The sequence below is a fragment of the Hemibagrus wyckioides genome, linkage group LG05 (assembly GCF_019097595.1).
Source record: "Hemibagrus wyckioides isolate EC202008001 linkage group LG05, SWU_Hwy_1.0, whole genome shotgun sequence".
NCBI classification, from domain to species: Eukaryota; Metazoa; Chordata; class Actinopteri; order Siluriformes; family Bagridae; genus Hemibagrus; species Hemibagrus wyckioides.
In genome coordinates this window covers 10,948,916-10,970,601 of record NC_080714.1, presented here as the reverse complement: position 1 = coordinate 10,970,601, position 21,686 = coordinate 10,948,916, and the positions used below count along the sequence as shown (strand labels likewise).

General features: G+C 35.5%; 1 protein-coding gene across 1 annotated transcript in view; it reads right to left on the bottom strand.

Moving 5' to 3' along the window:
- Positions 1–175: 175 nt before the first annotated feature.
- si:dkey-11f4.7 (piezo-type mechanosensitive ion channel component 2) overlaps positions 176–21,686 on the bottom strand; it is a 54,899-nt gene continuing 33,388 nt past the window's right edge. Inside the window, exons 31-52 of the mRNA XM_058390671.1 lie at positions 20,585–20,697; positions 20,382–20,490; positions 20,191–20,262; positions 19,377–19,543; positions 19,025–19,218; positions 16,859–17,047; positions 16,500–16,763; positions 14,843–15,101; positions 13,126–13,314; positions 12,022–12,220; positions 8,653–8,785; positions 7,665–7,812; positions 7,358–7,572; positions 6,106–6,264; positions 4,308–4,455; positions 3,908–4,096; positions 3,722–3,814; positions 2,860–3,029; positions 2,635–2,751; positions 2,073–2,152; positions 737–956; positions 176–561 (exon numbers count right to left, since the gene is read on the bottom strand). Coding sequence (XP_058246654.1) covers positions 306–561; positions 737–956; positions 2,073–2,152; positions 2,635–2,751; positions 2,860–3,029; positions 3,722–3,814; positions 3,908–4,096; positions 4,308–4,455; positions 6,106–6,264; positions 7,358–7,572; positions 7,665–7,812; positions 8,653–8,785; positions 12,022–12,220; positions 13,126–13,314; positions 14,843–15,101; positions 16,500–16,763; positions 16,859–17,047; positions 19,025–19,218; positions 19,377–19,543; positions 20,191–20,262; positions 20,382–20,490; positions 20,585–20,697 — 3,683 coding nt within the window. The 3' untranslated portion in view covers positions 176–305. The remainder of the gene's footprint in view (positions 562–736; positions 957–2,072; positions 2,153–2,634; positions 2,752–2,859; positions 3,030–3,721; positions 3,815–3,907; positions 4,097–4,307; positions 4,456–6,105; positions 6,265–7,357; positions 7,573–7,664; positions 7,813–8,652; positions 8,786–12,021; positions 12,221–13,125; positions 13,315–14,842; positions 15,102–16,499; positions 16,764–16,858; positions 17,048–19,024; positions 19,219–19,376; positions 19,544–20,190; positions 20,263–20,381; positions 20,491–20,584; positions 20,698–21,686) is intronic.

Genomic DNA, 21,686 nt, shown 5'->3' with positions numbered 1-21,686 from the left:
AAACCAAAAGTAAATAATAGCTGTTGTTTTCACCCTTTTAAGCATCCTTTAAGCACTGCTATACCCTCAATTTTTCATACATACATGTCATATATACAGTATAAAGTAGAATGGAAGAAGTATAAAGAATTTCATGCTCAAATGGTAAAGACTGATAATACATAGCATTGGGCAAATACGTTCTGAGAACTCTGTTTAGAAGTAGGACTTAATTAGGGAAGAAGGACAACACTATTAAAATTGTGGTATGATATTTAAAAAAACAACAACAACAACAGTAATCACTCAAAGGAAACTAAGAAATGCTAGTCTGTTTTCTTTTCCCTGGTCATTTTGATCATGGTTTCAGGTGATCGGTATAAAAAGATGAGTTTTTCAAACAGTTGCTCCTCCAGTTCCATCTCGCCAGTCTCCCGGACAACAAAGATGTCGGTGCACAGTTTCAGCACACGGTCCACATTTGGTAGTTCCTCAAACATGATGGAACGTGATATTCCATTAAAGAACTCACGCACAAATTTACCAATCACCAGTACCACTGACATGTACAGTCCCACGATGCTGCACAACACACAAGACACACATCAGCTTGTAACCTTTTTCAGTGTTCTTTGAAAACAGCTTATGCACATTTTACAAAACATACTATGCTATTCACTGTGTGCATGTGGTTCAAGCTACACATTCATTGCCTACTAACTGTTATGCTAGGAGAAAGAGGGAATAGCCTTCTTACCCATATCCAGCCAAGAATCCCAGGCTGGATGGACTGACTTTGTCATTGAAGACCACTATTTCAATGTTCTGGCATCTGGTTACTGGATGACCTGGACTGCACTCCTCCACCACCCACCAGTATGGCGCATTACCCTCGTTGCTATTGTTGGCTTGTTTCAGTTTGATGGACAAGGGACGGAAGAAGACCAAATTATGGTCATCTGAGCGATCAGAATTTTCTGTGAAGTTTAATACAGCCAAAGGTCATTAATGCATGCATTTCTATTATAAGATATAAAATATTATATATCATATATAAAATTAAGACTAACATCACCACTACTGTATGCATTTAAGCTGAGAAGTTACTGAGCGAGTAAACATATAGAAAATGTTTTATATATTACACTGCCGCCAGAAAGTATTCACCCGATCCCTGAATTATACTTTCTCAAAATACCACAATGAATGCTTTCTGTGGAGTGATTCTTTACAGAAAAAAATAAAATGTTTGGATGCCCTCTGAACTTTTTTAAAAGGAAAAAATCTACAAACTGTCTCATTTCAACACCTCAATGTGAATTGTCATTTTGCAGCAATCACAGATTTGTGTTGTCTCTGATGTGTCTCTGTAAGCTTGATATTTGGCATCTTCTTCTATTCCTCAATGAAAATTTTCTCCACCTTTCTCAGTTTTCAGGTCATGCCACAGTATTTCAGTTGTATTGAAGTCTGGGCTTTGATACAGATGTTCCCTAATGTAAACCATCTTTTTTTCAAGCCATTCTTTTAAATTCTTGCCCTGTACTTTGAATCATTCCTGTTGGAGCCTTTAATTTTGACTGGAGAAGTTTCTCTGTTTTACCTTTTCTAACTTCTCTGAGTATTGCTCTTCTTGCTCAGTTTGGTTTAACCTTGCTAGTGTTTGGGTTGTGTCATTTTATTCACTTTGTTGTAATGGATTTCACAGTGCTATTTGCTGAAGTTTTAAGAACCTTCTCCAGCATTTTCTTCCTATCTGTTTCATTCTGAAGCTTCATGGCTAATTCCTTGGTCTCCATGACCTAACCTGATCTGAGAGTTTAGCTGTTAGCTCCAAAAAACAAAGATACTTATTGTGTAACTAAACAATGGCTGAATACAGGTGGATTTAAAATGAACACAGGTATACCTTCTCTTGAGCTCTTGACTTTCCATTTTTTAAATAATTCTCAGTGTGTGTGTGTGTGTGTGTGTGTGTGTGTGTGTGTGTGTGTGTGAGATCATGAACAAACTGAACAAATTCTTTTTATGACACTATGGTTTCTTTTTTAAATATCTAGTAACCACTATTTATTAGAACATGAATGACTTGCCAACATTAAGTCTATGTGCCATTTTTGATTCTGGCCCTGAGGGTCCTCTGATATATTTAGGCATCAGGTTTTCAATTATCCTACAAAAAACACACAAGAAGCATAACAAAATTGACATTTGCTTAACAATTGGATGAACATAAAAAGTCTTTTATTTCACACTTGAGTGAAATTTTATATATATATATATATGTATCACATGCACAGACCCCCTTAGTTTTTTTTCCCTATTCCCTCATAAGGTTTTGTCTAACACAATGTCTATATATTATGTATTCTATAACTAGTACCTTTGCCATTATTGTATTGTGTCCCTGTGCTTTGTGTTGTATCTGTTACTATACAATATAAGCATTTTGTATATGTGACTGCTGAGGGTGGGGGCATTGTTATGTCCCTCTAAGTTATTTGCTGCTTGCCCGATAAGGTGATGAGCATATTTGAGCTTGGACTATAGTTTATAAGATCACATAATTCTTAATTATTTTCAGATTAAGGAAAAATACAAGAATAAAGGAGAAAGCTATATAAAGAAACAAAGGAAGATTTTTAAAATACTTACACTGGTTTGGTACGTGCCCCTTTGAGCATTTGCACAAGGTTATGTTGAAGCACTTTGTCCTCATACTTCACAGTATGTTCACCTATGGTCTCTACGTTCATCGCAATGGATGCATTTCTGCCCATAACACAAAAAAGGTTGGTGTCTGGTGGTGTCAGCAAAGTAGGTTTGTGTGTGTGTGTGTGTGTAAATCTTGGATTTATATCACGGTGAGTGTGCATGTACCTTGTTAAGGTCCAGCGCATGGTAATGTAAATGTGTGAAGAATTGCTGAGTTCATGGATCATGGCTTCATGGCTAGCTGGACTGATGCTCCACAGCAAACTGGCATCACTTTTAATTTTTGCTATTACTATGTCCTCTGCCATGTAGTTTACTATGAACTGCATTGCAGACTGGTCGAGGTGAGAAAGAGTAAGAGATAAAAGAGATTAAAGTTGAGTTACTCAGAGTGATCAAATAAGAAATTTTTCATACATATTTTATTTCATACATACATTCTTTTCTCAGCTGCTTTGGTCACAACTTTAAAACAGTATCACTAAAAAAGTGCAAATAAATCATTTATCTTCCCTATCTGAAGCATATAGAGGCTGCAGTGAGTTTTATTTAAATACTGACAAGGGGCTTACTTAAGGTATTTTTAGACTAGAAAATATATACACATTGTAGCACAGGTTAATAAACTAAATAACTAAACTAACAAGAAACTAAACTATTTATTTATTTATTTATTTGTTTATTTTTAAGATGAACACACCTGCTATCTCTGGGCACTACAATATTACTTCTGCAATATCATGCCTCATTAAGTCCATAAGTGGCAATGTGAAACAACAACATGATGGCCTACATGAGCAATGTAAGCAATTAATATTTTCTGTGACCACAACTGTAGCTGGATAAATTCATCTGTATTGTTTAATGTTCTGAAGACACAAGAACCCACTGACCTTTTAAACATCTCCTTAACAAAGGTAAACTCTGTTGTCTGATATCAAGCTCACAAAATAGTGATAAATTATTCCATTTACTATAAGCATACAAAGCCTACAATTACTATAAACATACGTATTTATGAGTTTACCGGGTGAGTAGCATAAACATTTGTCATCTTTTGGAATTCAGCTTCAGAAAAAGGCACTAGATTCTGTTCTTGGGCACTCATGCTAAACAAAGGCTGAAACAAGAAAATACACAGACAAATGAATGAGCAAAGGTTTCAGTAATACAGATTTGATAAAATTATTAAAAACAATGTCAAATCTCCAACCTCGTATCCTGATATGCTTAGCTGAATGGAAACATCTAATGGTTGATTAGTTACTCCAGCTACTGATTTGACGAGTGACATGAAGAGAAGTGGAAACCAGACAATGCAGATCAGGGAAAAAATGATCACTCCACCCATACCATATTTCACGACCTTGTTTTTTTTCTGTCCGGGAGTGTGAGGATATTTCTACAAGGAAGGACAGAAGGGAATATTAATCAACCACACACAAATCTTTAATCCCTGACTTTTCTAATTATAAATACACATCGTTGTTTACTGGCCTTTAATTCTGATTGGATTTCAGGAAACTAATCATGATAAATGGAGTTATATGTATAAACATTAGGTATTTGTGTTCTTAAGGATTAAGGATATATTTGTGTAAAAATTGTTCTACCTTCTCAGACTCCCTCCAGCACTTGAGAATGAATATGTTGGCATAAATGTCTTCTACACAAATCCAACTAGACAAGCTAAGAGTGGTATCTGTCCATACCCAGTCCATCACTGCCCGCAGTTCGGTCAAAAACGGAACCATACGGAAGCTGTGAGTTTAAAATCAAGGCAGATAAGATAAAGAGGCACAAATTTGAAATGGTAAAAAATAATGTAAATATATAAATATTGAAATGTTTAGGTCACAGCTATTAACTTAGAGATTAACTGCATTCATTCATTCATTCATTCATTCAGTTCTTTATCTTCTTATTCATTTGTTTTCATTTGCTTGTTTTGAAAATTGCAATTTGTAATTACTTCTGGTTTGGCCAATCAATCCTTTCCGTAGAAATAATAACTAATCACTTAGATAGTAGACAGAATGGAAGAGTGTCTATTGGAAAGTCAGGTGGATATATACATATAAATTAGTTGTACTGGATACCATTTTGTCACAATGATATACATACATATACACATACATACAGGCTATGCAGCACTGCTGTGTCTACATATACAGGTATATCTCATCATCTCATCTCAGTATTATTCAATTCAATTCAGTTTTATTTGTATAGTGTTTTTAACAATGGACATTATGCTGTTTACAAAAATTCAGAAAATAATTACAAAGTTTAAAAGGAAATTTATATTTATCACCTTGTATGTTTGCTAAGATGCACTCCCTGTGATTTCAAAACCTAGTACTATAAACAATATATTCCATTAGCATAGCTAATGCAGATAGTTTGCAACAGGAATGCTGTTGTGTAAAAAGCTGTTCCATTTGAACAGCTTAAAATGGATATTTTGTTTTGTTTTGCTTTATTTTGTTTTGCAAACTACCAATTTTCATCGCATATTGTTGAGGCAATATGAATATTTTGTCTCCCCAGTGATCCTGAGAATGTTCAATACTGGAACTATGAAAAGTCTACTGACTCAGTGCATCTCAGTGTGGTACGGAAACTGCACAATCCATGAACGCAGTGTCCTGCAGAGAGTGGTGCATCTAGCTGAGGTGTGCATCTCCGGGTCTGCTCTCCCCTCTCTGCACTATATCTACACCAGACAATGCAGTACCAGAGCTGCCAAAATCATCAAATATTCCACACACCCAGATAATTTCAGCCTGCTGCAATCTTTTTCCACAGACTGATGGCTAAAACTGAGAATCTCAGGAGGAGCTTCTGTCAAGCCATCAAACTATGTTTAACATAAACATATCCATCTTACAGATCCCTTATGATTCTATAAAGACTCATTTACTGCATTCATTCTGCACAATGCACTTTACTGTTACTACATGTATCTCACCTACATGTTTAATATCACTTTCCATTCTGAAACTTTTGAATATTCTGTACTTTTACTACATATAACATAATTCACTCATCATGCTACTATATATAACACATTGTACATCATATTATATTACTTCTTATTATTTTCATTATTATTTTTATTTATTCTTTTTCTTTAACTTAATTTCTTAAATTGAATTTATTTATAAACAAAATCTAAGATTTTTATATCACTAACTATACTGTATATGACTGTGTACATGAAAAATAAAATAAAATCTTGAATCTTAAAAAACATTTGCAACTGCAGTCTGGTTATCTGTGTAGTAAAAATTAAGTAATTCATTATTTGTTTTTGTTTTTTTTTTTAAAAAAAGAAAACTCTCTTTTAACTGTCCAATAACCATTCAAATCATTTATTTTAGCTTATAAATGAGAGTGAAAAGCACTAACCCCTGGAAGAGAAAGAGGTTGAGATAGTTGTAGTTCTTAGTGAGGAAATTGCCCAGGACACGATTCGGGTAACCGCATTTGATCTGATATGCTGACAAGCCAAAGTAGATGCACTTCACAAAGTACCATAGCTGTGCAACATGATTTCGGTTAAACCTCCTGCAACAAATGACAGTCAGTTTAACAAATTAAACATGATTAACTATTTTAGTCACAAGTACTCTCAAAAGACATTTATAAGGTTAAATGCAGGTTTATTTAACAATGTCTTCCTACTTGGGTCAAAGGAATCCATTTTAAAGTGGAACAATACTAAAAATATATTTTTCTAACAAACTTTTTTGACTGGTGCAACTTCCCTATTGCTCGTGAAAAACATTCATAACAGTACATTACCAACACTTGAGGTTATGTTTGAATGTGCCTTGCAGTATTTGCAAAATGTAAAATCATAAAAATTGCATTTAGTATTTTTTTTTATTAATTTTTCTGTAAGCTACAATATTAGTCCACAAGACACAATATTAACTGAAGTTACCCAACTGAACCAGTTCAAACGTTCGCACAAGCTTGATTCTTAATATTCTGTATTGTTACCTGGATGATCAACAACTGTTTTCCTTTGTGATAGCTGTTCATAAGTCCCTTGTTTGTCCTGAGCAGTTTAGTTGTCCACTGCTCTTGGTTCTAAAAAAAAAAATCCTGCACATTCTTTATATCTTCTGCATATTTGACGTCTTTCAAACAGTAGCTATATGATTTTGAGATCCATCTTTTCATACTGTGTCCAACTGAGGGACTCGTATACAGCTATTACAAAAGGAGCAAACATTCACTGATCCTCAAGAAGGCAACACACCACATTAAGAGCCAGGGGCTTGTAAACAGGATGTAAATTGTTAAACTTTTGTCTTCTGGAAAAAATGTAAATATTTTATGTAGCTTCTGAAGAGCAGTACTAAATAAAAAAAATATATAAGACTTTTAAATGAAATAATAAGTTTTAGACATACTGGGGACAGTAATGACCCCAACTATATGTGTGTTTTTTTTTTTGTTTGTTTGTTTTTACTAAAATACAACTATCAAATCAAAGACCTTATGTGGAAAAAATATGTATGAGGGTTAATGCAAAAATATAATTTTCAGACAAAATTGTAAACTCTTCCACAGAAAGCCATGCATGAGCACAGCATAGAAGTGTTTTTAGTGATAGCACAAATTTGTGACCAATCACTGAGTAATTATTTACCTCTCAGTGACACCAGGGAGTATGAAGAACATCCAGACGTGTATTCCAAAAACTAAAACCACCTGAAACACACACTTTCCTAACAAGGTTTTCCTCAGGTAAAGAGCCCGGTCAACAACCATAGTGGCAAACTGGATGAGAAGCATGACAAGGAAGGCCTCAGGTACTTGGTCTTCGGACAAGGATTCAGTGATATCAGCTGCTGCTGTATGTTTCTATTTAAATAAACACAAGAGTGAGTGTATAGTCTATCAAAAACCTGAAAATGGAAAGAGAAAATTAATACTTTGATAACAGTCAGCCTTACCCCAAAAGCCCAGTAGCCGAAGATAATAATGATAAAGTTTACAACATCAATCAAGAACATCAGAGCATATACATCACACACAGGGCTGTAGTCAGGATGAATGATGTCATAGAAAAACTGCCTGATGGGTAAGTACACATGTAGAGCACTAGAAAAACAAAAAAGAAAGCTTGCTGAACTACTGAAGCCCTGTGAAACTGTATGCTTATCATATAAATGTAAAGCAATAAAGCTTTACCCTTCAGTCAATATAAGATTTAACAGAGATTCAGTTATCCTTGATAAAATGGTCATGATGAAATGAACAATTAAAAAAACGAAACATTTTTAACAAAGAACACTGTAAATGCTGTGTCCTTTAAATATTAGGCAGCAACACAAAAGTTAAAACATCTTACTTACTATATGCAATGGAACACTAACATTTTTTTAATAACTGGAAGTATAAGCCATTTCCCAATTGATGGCAAATAATGCCATATGCAAATAACGGTTAGATTTAGTGGATTAATCACACCCATACTGTATATGTAATATAGTAACCATGACTGTTAAGTGCATGAAGTGTCCAGAATTTCACACTTCATTTATCTGGTTGAGTTTGATCAGTTATTCAGTCAAGTGCATCATCTGGGTACTTGATGCACACTTGGAATTTTCAGTGTGAACACAATACTCCCACTATTTATACTACAAACTGGCGTAGAATAGTGCTAAACTATGCAGTTCAAGATGCACCACAACATTTGTAGTCTTCCACAGCAGCTAAAGGGATATGGTAGCTAATAAGAAGAATAATAATAAGAATATTTTTTCCCAAAATATTTTCCTTAAATACAAAAGCCTTATTTTTATTACACACATACTTTGGGGCGAGATACACGTCCATTACTTTCTGAAAACTACATTTGTGACAAATTTTTAAAATTTGAAATTTTCCACAGCTATTAATTTAGAGTAGTTATAAATTATGCTAGACTTCACTCACACTTCTATGATAGCAGTCTTAGCTTCCAGCATTCTCTCTCTAATCATCTTTCTGATCTGTTCCTTCCTGGATAAAGGTACTCTGGAGTGGCGTTTCTTCTTCTTTGGCCGATTTTCTTTCAACCGGCTAACCTCTGTTGAAAATATACCAGCAAACATTACTACGATTCAAGAAATCTGTAGCATATGTTCCAAGTAAAACAAATTATACCATCTCCTAGATAAGCTAGGTGCAAGGTTTGGATATTGTACTATTATTTGAAATAATTATATACATACAATATACACATGGGTGACAAAGGAAAAAAGAGCATACATCATGTCTTAGTAAAGTTTGGAGTCATTCCAGCTGCCAACACAGAATCAGTGCCATATATTCTCCAAGTTTCTGCAGCTGTAATGGGGCATGAAGATTTTTCTGAAAGATATTCCCTCAGTTTATGTTTGATAATAATGGAGTGTGCTGTCTAACATTCTGTGTTTTCAACCAGCCCAAAAGAACCCACGTCACCACCTGTCTTCATCTCCCTCCACTGCCTTCCTCTAGACACCTGAATCAAATTCAGTGCCTTGATGCTCATGTACAAGACATTGTTATGTTCCCTCCCACAACTTGTGTGCAGTTAACAACTGATGTCAGGTAGTGCCTACTTAGCAAGTAATGAGGACACTTTCCAGAACCTTCAAACTGGCTGTCCCTCAGTGGTGGTATGAACCAGACAGCAGAATCTATCACTATCTTTAAAAAAATGACTAAAGACCCACAGTGAACATTTAACTAACCCCTATCCTGTATCAACTCCAAAAAAAACTCACACCACTAATCTGCACCTTGCTCCTCCAGCACTAAATAAAAATCAATATAAATCTTGTATGATAGCAGTATTGTCCTCTGCTTGATATATCACTTTGCTTGTATTTCCTCGTTTGTAAGTCACCTTGGAGAGAAGTGTCTACTAAATAAATAAATAAATAATGTAAATGTAAACAGTCCAAAATAATTAGTCAGGTGATTATTCAGAACAACTGTTCATATGCAGATATTTTTTTCCTTTTGTATTCAGGAAGTATTTAGACTAGTTTGCATCCTTATTTTATTAGGTTACAGACAAAATTTACTGCCATGATTATGCCATATTTGGTGCTGAGCTAGATTACCTACAGGCCCCAGCAAGTCACATGACCACATCACAGATCACTCACACCAGTTTTGTGTTACTTCTCATTATTACTCTCATTTATCTTCTGGTATCTGAGTTTCAGTGTCAAGCTTTTGTTGCTGTGTTGTGTTTGTTATGTATGTGTTTGGGCTGTTTTTTAGTTGCACTTTTTAAAATAAATTGTCTGCATTTCCATCTACCTTTGCCTAATTTTCATAACAATCTCCTGGAATATTACATTTAGACAAGCTGTCATGTCAACACCAGTGACATCTCTCAGAAGCTGCCGCAGTCTACAAGTATAGCTGCTCAGGACTCCACTCTATAGCACAGTGCCCCATTAGAGCATCCCAGCTCACCTGACTTTGGATCATGAACACCTGTTACCAGTCATGCTATGTACACTATATAAACACACTCCAAACACTGACACAATGTGAAGTATTGTGCAGTGTATATTTGCCTGATGTGCTAAGCCTTTGTTCTCATGTTTGAGTTCTGGCTCATGGCTTGCTCATTGTCTCCTGGTATACCAATTCAGTCTTTCCTTGTATACCTGTTTTTTCTCTTGTTTGCTTTCAATATAGCATATCTTCACAACTGCATGCACCCTCTGCTGCCTGACACAAGTATTCAGCACCTGTAATTGACCATAGGTGAATCTTGTTTGTACTGATTGTCCTTTCTTATATTAACCAGCTGATTGGATATGCTGACCAAAACACATAGCCAAAACATCAGAGAAGTAGTGCTAAAAGTATGTGAATGCATTTGAGTGGTCTAATCAGATCAGAGGCTGGAACCATGGTTAACATCAATGGAGAGACTATAAATAGCATCATCATAATGCTTTCCATTCTGCTTGACTGGCTCTGCAGTGGATCCTGAATGCTAGAATGTCACACTTATCTTATTACATAAGATACTCTAGGATAATTCAAGGGTTAGTGTATAATTCTTAACAAATATCTACCGTATTATGTACATGTTATATAACTTATATTTTAACATCTATAAATGCTTATTAGTTAAATCCAAAATGTTGTTTCTTTGGCAGACATTTTTAACCAGGGTAACTGAGGCCAGTCATGTACATAACTACATGTTCCATATAGTTCAGGCCTGCTCAAACCCAGATAGCAATATTTATAATCAATTTATTGTATTAAACTGTGCAAAAGATTCAATGTAATTTGACGTTTTTGGTTCAAACTTCTTTCATTAACAAGTTTGTTTATTTTCTATTTTCTTTGGCCAACAGATTCCTGCATTACCCACAATGCCATTCAACTGATTTGCAATAATCGCACCAGTGGGAATTCATCTCCACCTCTTTAGTCCTTTGGCCAGTCCAGATTTCTCACCTCCCCATTTGTATACTCTGTTGAATCACAAATGGTCCCAAAGCTTCCATTTTCATGCAACAGCTGCTGTCCTTGATCTATACAAGTACAACACAGTTGTATTCTGGAATCTGGAGTCCAGCTTTTGTCTCCACTATTTGGATTTCTCATGAATCTAATGTGGAATATCTCTGGAAAATGGTCAGTGGGTGAAGAAGCTCTTAATCTTTTTTAGGAGTAGAATCTGGCTGTAATCACTTTTGTCTGATATTTTCTTTTTCTCACATTAAACACCAGTGTAAGTATTCTATTAATTTCATCCATGGACAAGACTGCACACAATTGCTTTTCACAGAAATAGCATAGTCGTATGTTACTGTGTTGTACTGTGTTGCTGAGATACAGCCTCACTTCCTTTTTGGCGACCTCACCATAAGATTTAATGGCCAATTATGGGCAAACAGCATATAAAATTCTTTAGATGACTTTTGTGAAGCTTACTCTGAATTGTGACAATTTTGATGATATGTGCCAAAATTGGTGATGATTGGACAAAAAGGTGAAAATTGGTGTCAGGTGTTAAATTCAGGGTTTGTCTGGCTTTTACATTTTGGATGCATGTTTCAAACATTATGACCATGAAATAATTTTCAAATTAGGCCCAAATTTGGCACAATGGTAGCACATTTACAAGCACTTGGTCCAAATTTGGTCAGAATGTTCCTTAGACCCTCCTCAACTGGTTTGCCAAAATTTGGCCAGAAGAAGAATTATGTAATAAATAATAATAGGGTGCCTATTCACCTTCAGTAATAAAGTGCTCATACATGCAATAATGCGTCTAATATTATATACACAATCACGCACCATGGCTTTCAGAATCTTCTTTTCTTCTGAAAAATAGCTTAGCAGTGGAGGTCTGAAGAGGCAGGAAACCAAGTCGTCTTTTTTTATCTTCCTTTTCTCCTTTTGCACCTCCACTTAGCCTGTTTTTTTCTGCTTTCTTTTTCAGCTTCTTAAGGAAATCAGGCATCTCTACCTCTTTGTTGTCCCAGAGGCCATGACACTGCAACCACAAACATAACATAACGTTTTTCTTTTCAGTTTCTAACATCACTTGCTCATTTTTAATTCCTGACACATACCAACACACAACACTGTAATCTAAAATCTTGAACTCTAAATGCTCTAAATTCATGAGCATTGCAAATGAGGGTCTATAAACAGGAGTGGCTCATTAGCTAGACTAGAGCTACTAAGACCACATGTTTATACTAATGTTTATCAGAGGGTGATACAATTGTCATTCTACTTTTGACAAAAAATCTAATTTCTTGCCGTTAGAATTAAACATTCTGCAATGAAACTTGCAGTGTATAATACTGCAGTGTATATCTGCATCATATCATACAAAATGAAGGAGAAGAAGTGTGTGGTTATTGCCACAGATCTTGTGTGTCTTCAGTCCCATTGGTAGTGGCTCCACCAATGGGACACAAAAATGTTAAAGTTAAAATTAATCATTTTTGCTTTTTTACTTTCAGAGAATCAATCCAAAATGAACATTTAGAACTTACGAATGTCAGACAGCTTTAATCTACCATTTTTTCTAACTTGTTCTCTCTTAACACTGGTTGAAATGTTGCCAAAGGCATATAAATATTTATTAGGATTTTCTGGCATTACATAATGCTTCATTATGATTCTACAACAGAAAATAGAAAAAATGAAGAGAAATTCCTTCTATGAGCAGGTGTGCCTTGAAATTTGACTGGTAGTGTAAAATTAGTTACCCCATGTAACTAATGGAATGTTTTAATATTTTGCTAGATTTTTTTTTGCCAAAAAAGCTCTAGCTATTCCTCTGCATAAATAATAAATATTAACTAAATAAATAGCTAAAATAAATCATTCTTTAACCATGTTTGTATTTAATTTATATTTGAGAAATATGTATACTGCCTTCACCACCTTGAGGATGGAACGATGGAAGAAAAGAGCAAGTAGCTGGATAAGATCAAACAGAACATAGCCGTCTTTCTTTTCCACTCCTATAATGTTCGGCAGAGCAAATGGTCGCTCAGCATTAATGCCACGATATGCAGAGGTAGTCCACGGAAAGAAGCCGAACTGGAAGAAGTACTTCACTACCACTGTAAGCTAAGAGAAAGAAATGAAGAGAGATCCAGATGGATTAACATTATTATAGAACAAGCCATATAAACTACAGAATACACAATAAAAAAGAGGCATTTGTTTCAGACTACCACAGCTTAGCGCAGCTTTTTTAATACACATTCGAAGGGTACAGGATATAAGAAACTACTACGTAAGGGTATCTCTGATGGGATTGTGGAATTGATTGGTCTTCAACAGGGCATCTGACACTGCACATAACTCCGGGTTACTGTAGTTCTAAATCCAGTTTTTAACCCCAGATAGAGGAACATGTCTCTCTTGTAAATTAGAAGCAGGGATAGCACTGCTTTTTACCAGGGGTTATGAAACTCTGCCTCCAAACATGGTTAGCAGTGTTTCTGCAGTGTTAACTTCACATTTCAGTGCCAAACATGCTTTGGTGTTAGAATGTTATGGCTTAACAATAGACACCCAATCAGAATTCAATAGTGCCTGCTTAATATCACGTGAAAACCAGGACAAGGCAACAGTTAACAAAAACGGCTCGGTAGCATGAAGCGGCAAAACACTGAATATCATGGTGTGAATTGTAGCGGGGGAAATACTGACACTGAAAAATTAGTGGATGGATATCAATGTACGCCTGGTTATCTATGCAACAAACTTAAAAAGGCACACACTGTATTTATCCAGTCATGGTTGTCGACACCACAAATATGCATGTACGATTAACCCAAGGTTTATGAATATACAGTGTGAAATGGCAGATTGTGAATAGCTAGGCAAAATATGAGCAGTGTGAAATGTTAAACACGATACTCCAGAATTTCATTTATATGGATTAACTATTCCAAGTGTGAAAAGCCCATATTTGAGAAGATCCGATTTTCTAAAATGCACACACTTGGCAGTAGAGTACATAGTGCTTAGTGTAAGTGCATAGTGTGTAGTATGTCATTTGGGATGCAGCTAATGAGATCCTTGTGCATATTTAGAGAACAAGAGAAACTAGGAGAAAAATTAAGCATTACACAATATAAGTAAGTAAAGCAGTTAAGTTCATACACAACCCCCTTCCTTCTATGACTACTTTCATAATTAACCCTTGTGTTATTCACTCTATTGACCCAGGGCATTATTAAGATTTTGAAGTGGTACAGAAAAAAAAATACATAAAAATACATAAAAGTCCTTTACACATATTGCCTTTATCTCAATCCCAAACAACATAGATATCATTTGTGATTAACATTTCCAATTACAAGATCACATTAACAAAAAAAAGTTAGTGTCATTCATTTTTGTGATACAGCTATAAATTGTATAACAAAATATAATATAATAAAGACCTTGGTAATAAATCTAGAAAAAAATTCAGTTCATGTTTATTATTTTGAACTGATTTATCATACAGGAGAACAACAATAAAAGCACGAGAAACAAAAGATTTTTGAATGCAAAACACTTTCAGTAAAAATATAAAATGGGTCAATTTGACCTAACACCAAACAAGGGTTACATAGGAATAAAGCACTAAAATTGTACTGACCTCAGTGTAGATGATGGCAGTCATCCAGAATCGCTTAGTGGGCCGTGGAACAGAGAGCATAGCCCAGAGAAAGATGAGAATGGGGAGGAAGAGCGTGAGCAGCGAGGCAGACACCATGTGGTTTAGAATGATGACGAAGTAGCAGAGCATCTCTGACTGGGAGACCATTGTGTTATAGAGGGCAAAGAAGAGCTGCAGGAGCCGGGGTATCGAGAGGTAGAACTTATCCGAGTCATCAATTTCTGGGATCTGGAACATACTTTTAGGGTTTGGGTATGTTTTCATGAATGGCTTTTTGATACACTATAAAAAATACAACTAAAAATAAAAATATTACTTGTTACTATATGTTATGCCAACATTTTACGCTGACATTTTTTCCTTTCTTGGGTGGAACTGATATAAATTCTTACTTTCTTTTATTAAATTTCTTATAAAATATATTTGCGAGTTGAATGTGCATGAACATCACCACAAAGTGAAAATTACGAGTAGGAAACTCGAAAGCTCCATGTTTCTGAGCTGTGGATGTGCCAGTAATGGTGGAGTGTATGTATGCAGTGTCTGAGGTTGATAATAAATTTATTGAAATTGACTGTTTACTCATCTCAGAAGCTGATTTCAGTTATTAAGAGTTTGGTAAACATAGCATGTTATTGAAATACAAGCAAACTGGTTCACATTTAAGCACCCATAGGAGAAAAAACTATTTGATTTGCATCTACAATGGCTTCATAAATTGATTTAAAAAAAAAAGAAAAAACACACCTGACGGATATTCTTAGTTCATCATTTTTTAGAAGTGGAGATAAATATTATTGCTGTAGTTTTTGTGGTTTAATCTTTTCAAATGAGACGTTCAAAATGTCATTGATGCTCAAGAATACAACATGATACATTCAGAGCTATGAGATTACAGTCGCAACAAAACATAAATAGTTGTTAATCATCCAGGTAACAACACATTATTAAGAATTAAGGGGATAGAAACTTTTAAACTGATTACTTTGTGTAAATTCAGTTATTATTATGTCTTATGGACTATATGTAAACATTTGTTATGTGAAATAAGAGCTAATTAACAGCGGAACTAAAAAATAAATAAATAAATACAAAATAAATAAATAAATAAAATTTTAGCAATTCAGCTAGCTACATGCAAATAAATGACCCCAAAATACTAAATAGTTTACCTCTAGCAATGTCAGGTCTATGCATCCAACTATGGTTCCCATCACATTCACCTCACAAACACCTCACCTTATTTCTGATCATCAGAACACAGTATGATGTACACACACAGGAATGTATATAAGGATATATAGTCATAATCAATGCAAAGTCTGCATTTTTGTATCAGTTACCAAGCCTTATATTTAGTCACAGGTGCCTTTGGTGTTGATTTTGCATTGATAAACCTCACCGTATCTACCTCTTTGCCAAAGCCAGTTTATGCTTTTTATACATGACGTGAGCTTTGCCTGTTCTTGACCTTGTTTTTGTCTCATGTTTTTGTTCTGCGAGCTTGCTTATAAAACTTTTGTTTACCTGCATCTGCATCTGAATCTACTGCCTGACAAATAACAGTTATAGTTTATATAATCAAGTATAGTACTTTATATAATCAAATATAATAGTTTGAATAGTTTGATCTCACTTGTTAAGGATCAGTTCACTGGCAGTGAGAGCTCTGGTCTCCTGAGTAAGTGGTTGAGGTTCTGAAATACTCTCACTCTCCACATCCATAGCCATAGACTCCAGTGATGCTGACTTGAGCAATTCATATTTCTTCTCAATCTGCTCATCTTCTTGCTTTTCCTCCCATTCTTCTTTCTCACCCTCTTCCCCATCTTGCCATTCACTACTCCTTTTGTTTTTTTCTTCTTGATCCTCATCCCTTATAGCAGATGGTTCTTCGGTGCTTAAGGAAAAAAAAAATGATAAATAATGAATGATAAGACTAATTAAACAATGTAAACCCCAAAATTTTAGGAATGTATCAATAGTAAATCCTACTCCAGCAGAAGGTCCGCTTGATCAAATGAGACCATGTCTACGTTGGTCGATCTGCAAAGTTTCCGACGTTGCTGTTCAGTGGATGGTTCAGAATGTTCAGTTTTGGGTGATACTAAAGAGGCGGCATCATCAAGGTCATCATTGAGAGTTGGTTGGCGTGACATTAGCATGGTCTCATCCGTCTGACAGCTAAAAAAAAAAAAAAAGGAAAGAAACAGGAATAGAAAATATTTACAAAAGAGACATTATTAGCTGTATTATTAACTGCTAATGTTATTACTGTTATGTTATTGAACTATGATACAATATGTGTGACTTTATTTATCCTTAATCAAGGTTGTGTAACATAAAACATCATGAGTTTATTTCTTTTCTTCTGTCCATGATCTTGCCCAAAGTGATGTCTTGAGCCAGATATCTAGTGTAACTTTCTGGCCAGCTTGAGTAATGAGCTAAACAAGAGTGTCACTAGACCCTTTTTACTATGGCACAAGCATCAATAAAATTTTGCAGACAAATTATTGTCTGATAAGGTTTACAGATAAGGTTTATAAGATTACAGTAGATCTGTTTGAAAATAGACTTTCCTATTCTTTAACATTATCATTTACATAATTTGAATTATTTAAAACAAGGCTGATTGTACAGCCAGTTAAAGCCTAAATATCCTTTGTATATCACATGTCTCACCCCATCACTTTGCTCCTCCTCCCTTCTTTTTTCTTCAGTTTACTTGCAGTCAGGTGATTTTATCTGAGGACTGACGAGAATAAACTTCCCCAGAACTAAAAATTCCCTCTAGAAGATCTTTTGTAAAATTCATAAGGATCCTGTGCCCCAGTATTGATTACACTCAAAAAATGTCTCCAGAGCTAACTATGTTTCAAATCACTGATATCTTTTCCAAATTTGGGAACTGATGTTTATAATTATCAGCCATCCAATAATATTTTATTCAATTTACTTAAGTTTGGGGGTTTGATACTGTACATTCCAAAAAGGTCAGAAGGTTTATCAACAAAATAGCTGGGAAATAATACTGCTGTTTGTCAAAATGTGGTCCTTTCACATTCAAATTAAATTTCCATTGGTCACATACACAACCATACACACATACTACATGCCATGAAATGCTTTTTTGAATGTTTGGGTCAAAGAAATAGAACTAAAATAGAATAAAAACAGACTAATGGTTGTAAGAAAAATACGGAAAGGAGAAACAATATTTAAAAAATATTGCAAATAAACAAATACTGTATAATATAAAAACAGATCAGTGGCAAAACAATATGACTATTATGAACAAAAATTGCAGATGTGTGCAATTGTGTGTAATTTGTGTGTAACGTCCTGTATGCAATACGTGCTGTGCAATATCCAGTTGAGGAAGTGGGTGTTGAAATAGTCCATGTTCTATTTGTGTGTTGTCCTGGTTGTGTGGTTTCAATTGCCATTTCATTATAATGATGTTTACAATAAATCCCCACCAAAACAATCACAAACAAACTCTGGAGTGGTTCACTTGTGGTAAGAAAGCAATCTGACCCAAGGGATCAACAAACTAACCTGTATAGTAATGCATTATGGGAATTGCATTACATAGTGTGTTTGGTATAATGGCTCTTCCCTGAAGGTGAATGAAAACAAGGTTATCCCAATGAAACCTCAAATCCCACTCAGACTGATAAATCATAATGATTACAGCTAAAAAGAAAGCCACAATAAGCGTGTGGACCTGCTGCCTATCCATCCTTATGGATGACCATTAAGATGGATGGATGACCATTATCTTCCAGCAGAACTCTGGAAGATAAATAGCCACACTCTGACCAATGAGAGGACAGTGACATTTACACAGATCTACAGGTCTGAAATCTTTTTCTATGCTTTTAACTTTGTAGTTTGGGTTAGACATTTTGCTAAATCCTGACAGTCCTGCCCTTAAGCTCCATACTTATTCCATTCAAGGCCTGATAGTAAAAACCTCACACTTGTGCAACAGTTTTTGTTTCATCCTGCAGGGTGCCACTTACTATGCACACACATCTTATTCATATCTGTACTTATTTGTTTATTAGTTCAGTCTGAATAATTCGTTTACATCCCTAATGGGCAGGTGAGAAGCAGGTAATGCAGTTAATTATTGTTTTTTTAGGACACAATCACCTGGACATACTGCTGTTCCAGGAGAGTTTGGAGTTGGTACTCCTTAGTTGAGCATAGCCATGAGATGTGATAGGCAATGGTGGTGGTGAGCTGGCATTTGTAATTATCTCCACATCCAACAGTGTTTGTGTGTTCTGTCTTGACAGGCAGTTCTGGTAAAATTCATGAATACTTTCATGGGACACATCTTTACCCTGAAGACAGACATAGAGGGGAAAAAAAAAATGAAGGTGTAGAGTGCTATATGATTACTGTTATACAAAGTGTGTTACAGAAAAGCTTGTAATACTTGTATTTTTTGTTTGTTTATTTTAGATTAATAGGCTGTGTCAAAACTATGCTAATCATGTACCTTGTTCTGTTGCTGGCTCAGCAGTGCCCTTTCCAGGCGCAGGACCTTCGAGATATCCAAATTGTCCTTACAGAATGAGTTCAAACCCGTTGTTATATCATCAAGAAGTGACCGAATGAAGACCAAGCTAAACTTCAAACCGTCAATAATCCGCTCAGATAGTTTAGCTGTGAGACAAAAATGAGAGAATATTTTACAGGCATATCCTTTAAAAGAATCAGGTTTGTGCATCCAGACATTATAATAACAATTCTTTATTGCTTTCATATGTACACCAATTAGCCATAACATTAAACTACTGATAGGTGTTGATTATGTTATTACAATGACACAATGATTATGTTGTTACAATGGCACTTGACAAGGGGAAGACAATAGTCATTTCTCAAAGTTGATGTGTTGGGAGCAGGAATAATGGGCAAGTGTAAGGATCTAAGTTACTTTGACAAGAAACAAATAGTGATAGCTAGACGACTGGGTCAGAGCATCTCCAAAACTGCAGCTCTTTTGGGGGTGTTCCTGGTATTCAGTAATTAGTACACACGAAATGTGGTCCATGAAAGGACAACCCAAGAATCAAAGATAGGGTCATGGGTACGCAAGTATTAGTATAATATTAGGTTATTTTAATGTTTTGGCTGATCTGTGTATATAAATTCCAAAGTCCTTATACTCCTGTAACTGAAATAGGACATATCTCATGGAAAACTTTGCAAATGGGGTCAAATCTGCATAAGTTGCATAAAGACAGTGTTATGCCTGAATACAACGTTTCATTTCACAGAAAGTATTGATGAGCCAAAGCCAGTGATACCTTTCTCTTCCTCCTTTGGCTCAAGTTCCGACTCTTCCAACTCCTCATCACTCGACTTGTAGCTTTCTATGCCTGCAGAATTTAAAGGATAAGATCACTCTGACCAGGGGGAGATAAACATATGATAAAATATGATACATATAAAAATCGAATGTGAAAATTGCATTGTAGATGTGTTGGTGTGACTGTACTCAGTTCATTGCACAGTTCCCTCTTTTCTTCTTTCATCAGTTGAACCTCCTCCCTCTTATGGGTCTTAAGAGCAGCCTTGGACCCTGCTACCCAAGCCTCATAAGCCAACTGTGAAGACAAAATGAGGGAAATCTCTGGATAACACACATTTGTGTGTGGTCTCTTCAAATTTCTACTTTTGTTTTATATTGATAATTTAAACCTGAAGAGCAGATTTCTTTTTTGGCACAGATTCTTCTTCTGTCTTGCTATCCACTTCACCCTCCTCTTCTTCACTGTCACTTTCAAAGAGGCGATACCCACAGGAGTCCCAGACTACAAAATAACACACGCACACACACGCAAACACACACCATTTATTATATCGCTGAAGTACTTACTTGTAGAGGGAATACGAATTGTCTGAGACTTTAAAATATAGATTACATTTTGATCACATAGTAGAAACTTCTAACCTGACTCCTATAGTTACACCAGTGACATGCAAAACTAGTGCTGCACAGTGGCACAGCAGGTAAGTAGCATTGCCACCCCCAATTTGAAATTCCAAATTCCAAATGAATTTTGCCTTGTTCTTCCCCCTCCAGAAAATATGGTGGTGCAGTCACACAGTTGTTTGCAAATGTATGTTAAATTGTTTTTAACACTTTTCTTGGCTAATGCATGATTCCGTTGGTGCGATGTTATAGATGTAATACAGGATCATTTATTATTTTTCAAATGATTTTGAAATTATGAGCTGGTATGCCTAAACTTTTACTGATGGTGTATGTACAACACGTAGGGTCCTGTTTAATTAATACCTGAAAAGTTGATATGACAAAAGGTTTTAAAGATATATACTCACCAGAGGGACGAGAGGTCCATGGTTTCCACCATTCTGTATGATCACTTTCTTCTAGAAAATGGAAGGTCATGCATGTTACAGTGTTTTTTGGCTAAATGTAAGATTGCCATAGTGGGTTCCATGTGTCTTAGTGGAGGTTGTGGCCCCAGATGTACTATATGGCCAAAAGTATGTAGACACTTGACCATTACCACCATATATGCTGGTTGAACATTCTATTCCAGACTTATCCACATATTTCTCTGGGAATGCTTTCCATTAGATTCTGAAGTAGGTCTGTGATAATTTGCCCATTCAGCCACACGAATTAGTGAGGTCAGCTGAGGTCAGGACAAGGAGGCCTGGGGCCTGTCTGATATCAATTCAGGGAACCTATAAATGGTCCTTGCTATGTCATGTTCCTTCTCTAGCCACTGCAGTCAACTGAAGCAGCTAATGTACTGGTCATCATCCAGTT